At 39.8% G+C, this 11,511-nt stretch overlaps 1 protein-coding gene across 1 annotated transcript in view; it reads right to left on the minus strand.

Moving 5' to 3' along the window:
* Positions 1-7,923, minus strand: part of st6galnac5b (ST6 (alpha-N-acetyl-neuraminyl-2,3-beta-galactosyl-1,3)-N-acetylgalactosaminide alpha-2,6-sialyltransferase 5b) — a 13,721-nt gene extending 5,798 nt beyond the window's left edge. The window contains 3 exon segments of the mRNA XM_035653834.1: positions 7,203-7,294; positions 7,297-7,411; positions 7,909-7,923. Of these exon segments, the coding sequence (XP_035509727.1) occupies positions 7,203-7,294; positions 7,297-7,411; positions 7,909-7,923 (222 nt within the window).
* Between the last annotated feature and the right edge of the window lie 3,588 nt (positions 7,924-11,511).

Below are 11,511 nucleotides of genomic sequence, written 5' to 3' on the forward strand. Positions count from 1 at the left end.
TGGAATGGTTGGTACACGCACACACACACACACACACACACACACACACACACACAAACACAATCACAGTCTCTATGCATTGAGGAACAGGTAATTCCATTCCACCATCACGTTGCCCAAAACAAGCCATTTCCTGTTGAAGCGTGTTTGCACTCTCCGTACGCAGACCTGCTCTCTCAATAACAGGTAGGCTGGAGTGAATTACACGCTTCACTGCACAAGCTCACCCTTCCTGCCTTAGCTGGGAAAAATCAGTCCTTTTAGCTGTACCTTCCTGTGTAAACAGATTTTTCCCTCTGCACTGCCCAAACAATTACTCCCAAGCAACTTTTAAGGATTTTGAAAGTCTGGGAATGTGTTAGGGTCTAACAAAAACAAAAACTAAAAATCGCCTTTTACTAGTCTAACAGTTAGACTAGTAAAAGGTGATTGAAGGTTGCATAGACAGCGTAGTTTAAAATGCCTGTGAAATAATAAAAGTGTCCTTGACAGTGATGTTGAAGCCCTAGAGTCAGTTCCCTGAGTTTCTGACAGCTTGATGATGCTGGGGAAATAGCCACTTACAGACTGTGTATCACATTGAAAGAGGCTTTCAGAATCAGATATGGACTATTTCAGATGGCAAGCAGCTGAAGATGCAACCCACGGACTATTGAATGAATGAATAAAGGAATCAGTGCAATGTATTGCATATTACAGGTAGATTTGTACCCATAATTAATCTTGAATTAAAACAATAGCCCTTTAATTTTTGAACCAACTAGCACTTGGACACTTGCTGACTCCCACACAGAAACTCAGACTGCATTTTAACATGAGGACGGAGGGCTTTCTACCTTGATTGATGCTGAATAACTGTTTTCCTGGATAAACATGAACAAAAAAGGCAATAGGTTCAACCTCACAAGGCTATTCAATTAACTATGATGTGATGCCAGCTGGATTAAGGAAAACTGCAGTGAGACTTCCAGTGTCATGGCGTTCTGAAGATATAGCCACAGGCATGCATCTCCACCCATCGTCTTGTGCTATTTGATTTTAAAAATCCCAAACCCCCTTCTCATGCCAAGTGATTTAAAGATTCCATGTTTCATCTGATCATTTTAGGAAAATATGAACACCTTTTATATCCTATTCTTCCATGGTCACTGGGATAAGAACAATTGAAGTGACTAATATTGTGCCTTATTCGTATATATATATATATAGAAGGTTTTGTGAATGAGTTGTATCAACATATATAGTTTTGTCTGTCTAAGTAATTTCTTGACATGTTGTGTACTACATTAAGTTTTTTTCCATGTCTGTTTGTGTATGTTGGGATGCTTATTTTGTATATAACTTAATAAAAGATAAAGCTGTGGTGTTTAACACAGCAGAAGAAGAAGAAGGAGAAGAAGAAGAAGAAGAAGAAGAAGCAGTCAATTACCGCCCACACACTGACTCCAGACTCATCAGTATGATCCTGTTTATATACTTCCCAGGGGAACCCAGGATCATAATTGCTTTCAGAGCAAACCCCATCAGTTAGCCTCTAATATTGTTCCAGAGTCTCCAATGTGCCTCCAATCCACCAGCCTCTGCCTGCACCTCTTTAATTTTAAGAAGGGTAGAGAGTACAAACCTACAGGAAAAAAGACTTGGGGAGGCTTTAGAGGGCATTCGTAACATAAAAGACCCCTATTGTACCAATTAAGCATGATTTCAAAGGATAAGGCTGATGTTATTCAACATGTTTCTTATTGTCAACAAATCCCATGAGAAGAACATGGCTTTATCCAAAATCACCCCCTATTTACTGTATAGTAAACTATATTTACTGAGGTTCAGCATTCTGAGAGTGAAAGTTTATCCACAGTATGACGCTCTCTAAACCTGGAACAGAAAAAGTTGCATCCATGGCATGTACACTACTTTCAGCTAACAATCACACAATACATTGCTTCACATTTTATAGATGTAAAAATTACCATTGTAACACCTACAGTGATGATGCAAGATGATCATTGGTTTTGGTCTGGTTTTATTGTGTCATAAAACAACATATGCATAATGCACTTGTCTAAACATGTATAAAGAAAAGAAATGAGAAGAAAGAAAGAAGAAAAGCAAAACAAAGACACAAATTCAATCCAGAGACTATTTCCAGCTACAGATTTTGTGTGCTATTGAGTATTTATGTGGTGTTTATCATAATGAAGAAACATGTTTTTTGGACATCAATGGAGCTCTATGGTACAGAGGAATGAGCTATAATTAGGCTACACAGATAATACTTTTTTAGGAGGATCTATCTATTGTTGGTGTGTGTCTTTATATGGGATTTGTTGACAATGTGAAAAATAAAGAATGTCTCCAACTTTATCCTTTAATGTTAAATATCTTCTGATATGAACATGTGAGAGGAAACATTAAGACTCAGCTGTATTTGCCTGCAGTGGCACACATTATTTAGATGTTGATCATTATCATAAGGGTAACTGTACACTTTCTAAAGTGTATAGAATTAGGCTAATGGCTCAGCTAAGAGCAGAGGTGGATTAAGTGGCACCTGTTGTGTGGTGTGAGGGTTTAATGCTGCTTCCTTTTCTCAGAGACCAATTAATTACCAAAATCCTCCTGACAGTTGACATCTCATTAAGCTCCTCCTGGTGGCACACATTCAAGTCGCAGTCCTAAACTTGCTCTGTTCCTAATTTGAGGGAATAAAGGCGAGATAATCAAAGCGGCTGTTTTCTTCCCCAGATGGAGAGAAGGGGATAGCTGCATCTCAGAAGAGGTGGCCTCGTTAGCCGATTTGATCACAATGTGGGCATTTTGATACGAGGTGTAAATGCAAAGATCAATGGATTGGATTTTATTATCCAGACAATATATCCAGATCCAGATTGCATAATTCCAGGTGTAAATGAGGCCTTAAGGTATATGAGCATGACTACAAATTGGGCTATGTAATGTCACTCTGAGGATGACACCGGATAATATAATCTGTTCTGCCAGGGGTGCTCCCTTGCTATGAGTGGAATTAAAATTTACATAACTTAGGAATTCATCCATTTAGTAAGCTATACATTAACATACATACTTCACAAGACAGCCTAATTTGTAAGTTGCAAAGGAGTCAGCGTAGATAGAATGCATAACTGACTTTTCAATGGCACCTATTTCTCCCAGCCTTAAAGGCTGTCAGAGCTCAGAAAGGTATTGCCCATAATAAGTAGGTACATCATAAACTGGCACAGGCACACAATCCACATTCATGCTCTCACACAGGCTTTGTGATTAGAGCATATAAAGGCCAATGTAGATTGATTCGGCTGACAGTTCTTCAAAGGTCAATATCTCTTTAACTGGAATCGGCAAAACATCAGAGGGAGAGGAGATGAGGAGTGAAGCAGAAGAATGAAGCCATAGTCCATTTAGGTGTTCAAGCTCAAATGTGTGTGTGGATGTGTGTATTTGTTGAGTCTATTCAACTCTGCGGCTCTAATTACGGTAGCTTGTCAAAGAAATACACACTAGAGGAGGACATCTCACAAAAACCTGCAGGCATTGCAGGAGGCAGACAGAAGGAACATAAACATTGTGACTCCTACCCATTTTCTCAAGATACCCCACATAAATGCAGTGAAGTCTGATCTCACACTGTATAGATTTGTGGGTTTCAGCACTGCTGTTTGAGAATGGTCAGGCGCAGAGACAGAGAGAGAGAATGTTCTGGTGTTTTCTACAGTTTTTATACTGAAATGACTAAAAATGTCTGGCCTTTAACCTTCAGCCACATGAAGCAGCACAGTCTTTGTTATTACCGTGTGCTCTTAGGAGATACTTAAATGAGCGAAGCAGCCACAGACCACCACCCACCTCAGTGAAATCACAGCCCATGCAAACAAGATATGCACATAAGTTAATATGGGCCATAAAAAGGAACATTAGATAGAGTTCTCACATTTTCAAGCTTCCCTGGCTCTGATGAGGGCATAAAATTTTAACAATGTGTCTGGGCATTTGCATGGAGTTTTCTGCATGTAAGCATCAGTGCTATATGAGTGTGTGTGTGTGTGTGTGGTGTGTGTGTGGGGTTGTTGTGTGTGTGCGTGGGTGTGGTTGTTGGGTGTATGTGTGTGTGTGCACCGCACTTGTTGTCAAAAGCCGAAGAAACTTCCTCCAGCAGCACAGCACCAGCACCTCAGATGACCCCTTGAAAGGAGCATTTAAACAGTCCTGATCCCACCCACGTTCCACAGAATTCTTTTACAAGCAGGTCCTGGCTTCTGGTTTTAGTTCCAATTTTCCTCTGGCCCTGTCTTGAAGGTGCAAAGCAAGCAATCAGAGGCTTTGGAAGCCCCCATGCCACAAGACGGGGGCAGAGTGACAACTTAAGAAGTAAATGAAAATTTTTTCCCAGGTTGTCTTCCCATCATGAACACAGCCATCCCAGCCAGAAAGGAGTAAGACACAGCCCAGGAAAAGACTATGAATAATAAAGTGCCTTGCACCCACAAAAAAACTCTTAAACTAAAGCCAGCTTGCCTCCGTTCAATCTCTTCTGTGGATAATGTTTTTTTCTTTTTTTTCATTAACCTTTTTTAAAGGGGATATGATGAGGGTTTACAACATCCTAAGAGGAAGCCTCTGAAACTGTCGAATCAGAGTCGCAGGAACCCTCCAGCCCGATCAAACCTCTCGTCCACGGCCAACGTCACTACTCAAACTCTCCAACTTAACTTTTTTTCTTTTCTCTCTCCTTACCCAGTGGCTGCCCGAGCCAACGCAATGTCCCTTTTTTCCCACTCGCTGTGCCCCTTGCTGCGTTAATCTTTTTTTCTCAAACTGAAGGGAGACAATGACGCTGTCTTGAATTCATCCTATCCTATTGGAATGAGCCTTGTTTGTAACACTTTTTGTGCTGGGTCCTTGGAAATGAAGGCCTCTTGCATAAGCAATCTAACAAGGACTGTTGTGGTTTTAATATGAACCAAAAAGATAGTAGCAGTTGATGTCTTGAAGGAGAAGAAATCCATCCCCTGTTTTTTTAAGTGGCTTTTGTCCGTTTTTTAATAATTCCATGGCTGGACGCAATTAATTATGAAATCCAAAAGAAACCGAGTAAACTTTACCAAGAGAAAAAGAAATTTAGAGATGTAACTACGCAACCAGCAAAACTCAGCTTTTGAAAGTTCAAGTTTAATTTAAAAATTTTAACTTGAATTTATTATAACCCTTAGCGGGCAATAAAAGCTTGTAAATAAACACCTTGTTTTTTAATTCTTTAAAGCTTTTTAACTTAATATTAGCCAGAAAAATTACTGGCACAGATTTTTCAATTACCACAATTTAGAAAAACAATTACTGTTATTCCTAAAACGACACAATAAAAAGAAAGGTAACGCCTTTTAAAATGAATGTTAATGTAGTACACAATATGGAAAACACAGAAAGGGAATTTTATTGAGTTTGAGGAGAAAATTTAAACAGTTACTTTTCTAACCAATGAACAGGGTGGCAAGTAAAATTTCAATTATTTGTCTCCCTGTCACCCTTGACCAAACCTCCACACCCATCCCTTCTTCTTTGTATTATCTACTGTTCCTTCCCCCCTTGATCAAACCCCCACACCTACCCTTTCCTGTCCTTTGTCTCAATCACCCTTGTCTGACACTACCTTTTGTTACTTCCATCTGACACCAATATAATCATGGTAACGTCTGGTAACTGATATTCATTTACATACCTGAGCATTGTCATTGGCCATGTATGAAAATAGCGTGTGTTTCACTTTGGCTCTGCCGTCCGCTTCCTACCAGAACCTGCTCTGTGTTAGTAAGTTCACCAGGATGCCGGCATTCTTTATTAAACACACAGCCACAGCAAACCTGAATTGGACTGGAATTATTTTTCTTCACAGAGCTTCTCCCAAACCAGCCAGTAACCTGAATTTCTACATTTACATGCCGGTCTCTCGCTTCACCTGGGATGACAGGGGCAGAATTACAGATTAGGTGCAGTTTGTATTACATATGCTACTAAAGTGTCACAGCAATCAGTGTTCTTTTGGAGGGCTCAGTGGCATTGGATGAAAGAATAAACACTGTGTGTAATGCAGTGACCCAGTTCAAATGTACTCAGGGCAGAATTTGTCCAACGCAGGAGCGGCACATTCCACACAAATTTTTATTTAATGGTGACATCGTTTGCTCCTTTCTTTGGACATTTTTTTCTCTTCAGTTTTGGTATTTCAAAGTCCTGCTGCTGCCTTTCGGCTGCTTGTATCTCGTCTGCTTGGCCTCCATGTGCTTTTCTCTAAAACCCCTGACAGTTTAATGCTATTCCACCCAAATCCCACTCGCCTCTCCATGGCAGGCACCTTAATGCACTAAAAAGACCTGGGATCCCTCACCCAAACAACTCACATTGTTTTTGTTGTACGTGCCAACCACCAAAGGGTGAGGTTTAACCCACATCTCTGGTGGTAGTGGGGGAATGTTTGGGCATTGTGACACCCTACACCACTTTCATGCATCTTTTATTTGGTTGAAAGGTTGGGAAGGGATTTCTTACTTTTTTGAAACAAACTGGCATACTACATCGCGGGGCCCAAATTAACACAACCTCACACTCATCCACACAAAAAGCCTTAAGGCACACCTTATCCGGGGGAGCCACTCCCCCTTTGATTCAGCCCCCAACCCTTTCCTTTTTTTCTCCCCTCCTATCTCTTGTTCAAAATACAGAAACCACTGTTGGCTTCTAACGAAAGATTAGAGTCTCATTCAACCACTTGTGTTTCCCTCCACCATCTCGCTGACTCCTCCAGTCCATCCATCCATCGTATCGATCAACAACCTGATTTGTCCCCCCCTCCGTTTCATCCCTCATCCTTTCTTTCCATACTCTTCATCCCTTCACCATCAACCTTCCCTACATTTTTTTTTTACATCCCCTTCTACAGTTTTATGATATTGGTTCACCCTTGTATCCGTAATGTGCAATAAGACCATTAGTTACCATTACCTTTTCTTCCATCTCTGGCCTCCTTTATAGACTTTTACATAATTTAGACTTTTATAGATATAATTTGGACATGAAATAACATAAATATTTATTTTTCAAAGGAAGAACCAGGTTCACCATATCATTCTCTATAAAATCGCACAAGGAGACAGACCTCTCCCAGTGCACAGATGGAGCATTTATTTTACCTTATGATCCATGGACACCCTTGTGTACCCTCAAGCGCTTGATGGTTGGGGACTCTGTCTGGCTTCTTCGTGGCTTGGACCAGGTCCATCTAACGGTGGGTGGATAATGATGGAGCCGGCGGAGGTAAGAAGAGTCCCACGGAGCTGCTGTTGTACACCAACATAAAGCTAGGTACCATGTGCATGATGAGCCAGCTAACCCGTTGGCACTAGAAGACACATGAATAAATAATTCAAGAGACCATAAAAAACAAACATGGCGCCGAGCTCTACTTAGGTAAAATAAGCTGCATTCTCGGTTAAGAATTCGCATGCTAATTAAATTCAGCGTTTCAAAGCAGAAGCCAGCACAATAACAGCTGCTCCTTTCCTCGGGCAAGGACTGCAGATGAAATGTCAGCTGCTGCCACTAAAATACGGCACAACATGCTCTGTCAACATTTTTTAAGGCACGGTTCAAAAAAAAAGCATTGTCTGAATTCAAACATGTTTGAAGAAAAGCTATTAACTACGAAAAGATGGGAATAGAATACTCCAAAAGCTGATTAGGTCAATGGACACATTAAACGTGTAACTTCTGAATAGGAAAAAAGCCCCCATAAACACACACCGCCAAACAGCACGGCACGGCGGGCCCACAACACCACACAACCCACACACAAACGAGCATTACAATGATGTTTCCTGTAGGTCTTCTCATAATTACCATTCTTATCTTCATCGTCATTTCCCTACGTTGGCAGCCGCAGACGAGCCTTCATCCTATCGGGCCGAGCCTCTGTCTCTCTCTCTCCTCTCTCTCTCCTCTCTCTCTCTCTCTCTCACGGAGCGTCGGTACTCTTCAGCATGCAACACTTGAGCGGCAGCATCACTGGGATCAGCGCGCAAAGAAAAACGACGCTCCACTACTCTTCTCCCATGCTTTCCACTACAGGGACGCTCTCGCTCAACACTGCGCTCCTCATGGTCCTAAACAACTCCTACTCCCCGAAGCTCAGTGTCAGGGTTCACTGGGGGTTCATGACTCGATAATTACACACATAACATTATAATAACGTATAACACGCAGTGATACTCCGATTGAATATTAAGGGGGATCTGTGGTTCTCAAATATGGGCTTATTCCACATTTTTATAGGCCTGTGTATCTCTGTGTCCATATCAGTTTGCCATAATGTTCCTTTAGAGTTTTTTATTGGCACAATTATCAAATGACTTGTCATTATTCTCAACAGTGTGAAACAGCTCATTTCCCCACAATAGTATGATTTTTTTATTGCTATCATACAGAATCACAATTATTTTTCAAATGGCCCTGTGATGCATTCTGTGTTGATGACCAAAATGTGTAAGATTGCTTTTCTAATGACATGTATTATTCTTAGATATGTTAATCAGTTTGCTCATGGGGCAAGTCCTCCCATCCCAAATCTCTCCAAACATCCGTTCATCCTGTATTTCACAACCTATCACTAATTACTGTTTTGTTGGTCACCACCGTTTTCTCGCACCCTTCTGTTCATTTTTCAGCCCATATGAGGATTTCTATTCTTCATAGAGACAATTTACCACAGCTTTAATTATATTTTCACATATTTGTTACTGTAAAGTTCTTACTGTATTGTGACTATATATACAAAATGTAGAGACATAATTTCAGTGGACTCACTCTCACTGTCAGAGCTGTTTTATGCAGAAATAAAGATTCATTCATTTTGATAGCAGTGATTCACTGACTAAATGATATTTTTTAAAATGTCAACATGAGTTAAATGTTTTGAGTGAGTGACAGCCGTTTAGGTCAAACGAAGGCGTGTGCTGCAGACTTAATGTGTTCTGAATAGTGTTTCATAAAATGTGCTTCAGATACGAGAATCTTTTATTTAGTTGCCTTAGCTTGTCTGTTTTCTAATCTTATCTTTCTTGTCTGTTTTTAGAAAACAGACAAGAAAGATACATCCTGTTGAACGTTATGATAAGGGTGATAATAGTGAATATACTGACAACTATTCTTGGTACAGAGCATCACCTTTTTTTGTAATTTAAGTAGATTTCTGGACATCCTATTTAAGGACAGAAAACTATTCGCATTTGTCACAGAAACCTGAGCAACTAAAGCTCCTCGTGGGAAACTGAATTGCTGGAGGCTGTAATCTAGACAGTAGGAGCTGGGAAATGGGGAATGAGTCTTTTTATAGACACCCTCTGAGCTGGCATCATTGTTTTCATTCGCTAATGTGTTGTTCTAGTCATTCCTCAACAAGTCTCCTTTCACAAACCGAAATGTATCCATTGGCTTTGTGGGAATTGATCAGTAATTTATCACACAAACAACAAAGAATATCACAGACCAGAGGCTGTAAGAAAAATCAGGGTAGTCTCCTTAAAAGTTACAGAACAGCATGTCTTCCCTTTTATGGTTTAGGCCCCAGATTTACACACGTTTCACTGCCTTTTTAGACTAATTAGCTTTCCATCTGAAAGCCAAATACAATAACTTGTGTAGAATACGATATGGCACAAGATAACGCAGCATATTACAACACAGTGCAATGATTTGATATATTACAGTATGATTCAATATCATATGATGATACCACATCAAATAAAACCAGACATATGAGAATATAATAGATACAATTTTTGTCATCTTTTTGTTGACAGTAGATGATCTCCAGCCAAATGTGCTTAAAGTCAGTGGTTCCCGCCCCAGGGTGTCACAAGATAAACCTGCAGCGCTCACAAGATTATTAACAACATAGGAAAGAAGATGAGAAATCATTTTGATGATGGGTTATTTTTCTAGTTATGTATTTATTTTTGTGCGAAACACTGGAGATTTGTCACTCCAAAAGCATTTAAAATGAAACAATCTGAGAAGGGGGTGTCACTCTTTGGTTGAACTCACAGCTCCTAGATACATGACGAGGTGTCTTTAGTAGGCAACGCTTGATTATAAAAGTGTAATATCATATTTTTTAAATAAATAATAAATAAATAATGTCTGCAAAGTAGAAGAATGCTTCAAAATAAGAGAATGAAGACTCAACAAACACAGACAAACATAGAATCAAATGACAATGGCACTAGCATAATTATGAGTGAGTGGGGGAAACAACATAAAAATCTTAATATAAAACAAAATTCTAATTGATTGTTAAACCAAGGTTTGAATTTTCATGTTGCCTTTTTAAAAAAGCTAGATTTGTTGCAAAATGTTGGAGTCCTATGTACAATGTTTTGATCGCCTTTTGTCTCTAATATAGCCTTTGTAACCATTGTCTACTGATCCAAGCTGAGGATAATAGCTCTGAAACAGAACCTATTATAGAGCATGGCCATTTGTTGGTTTGACAGCGATCAATACAGTTTTAAACTCGGCCCTACATATAAATGGACACTGGCGTGAGGCTGCTAAATTGAAGATAACATTTCTTTGAGCTCTTGTTACAGTTAAAGCCAGCATGAAGGATTCAGAGTTCTACTCTTATCTGAGAAATTGCTGAAAATAGTATCTATATTTATACCTAATGACTCTCTGTTTAGATTAAAGTTAGCATTATACACGTTTATATAAAACTATGCAAGTTAAAATCATTGTAGAAATTTTGATTATGTTTATATTATTATAACTTTTCCAATTTTTCTGCCTCTTTGCTGTTTTCTTTGACACCATATGGCCATATCATTGGTAGAATAATTGTAATCACCAAATTATCTGTATCACTGAGGAGCAGTGCCTCATAATGCACCTCGTCATTGTGAATTCAGAGGATTAGGCGGCTGGCAGCCTGTGTGTTTTGATTAGAAGTGTCCCTTAGGTCCCAAATGCATCTCAAAACACAACTCCAGGGAACACACACACACACACACACACACACAGAAACACAAGGGCAAGGCAAATGTCTGTGGAACGCAACTTTTTTTAATTAACTCGATCCTCCTATCCAGTGAGGTGCCAGACGGCTGTATGCCTATGCTGAGCCAAATACAATACAAGTGTGAAATACTCTGCTCTGTTTGCACCTGTTTGCTGTGCCAAAAGCTGTTTGTTTTCACCCATTACAATGTCCCCAGCTTGAAGAGTAGATGCCTCAGGGTGTCAGTAAAGAAACTAAACTCAGACTAAAACTCAAGGCACTGTGAGTATGTTCCCAAAGCTCTTAATATTACAGAGCTGATACAGTGGTACAATATATGTTATTTGAAGGGGTATGGCCCTAACTCCCATACTAAAAACTAAATATGTTGTCATGTCTCCTCTAACTTGATATGGGGTTGTATTTTCAGCAGGACAGATGCTACGGAA

This window comes from Morone saxatilis, unplaced genomic scaffold, assembly GCF_004916995.1.
Source record: "Morone saxatilis isolate NCDOM2014 unplaced genomic scaffold, NCSU_SB_2.0 Contig12, whole genome shotgun sequence".
Taxonomy (NCBI): Eukaryota; Metazoa; Chordata; class Actinopteri; family Moronidae; genus Morone; species Morone saxatilis.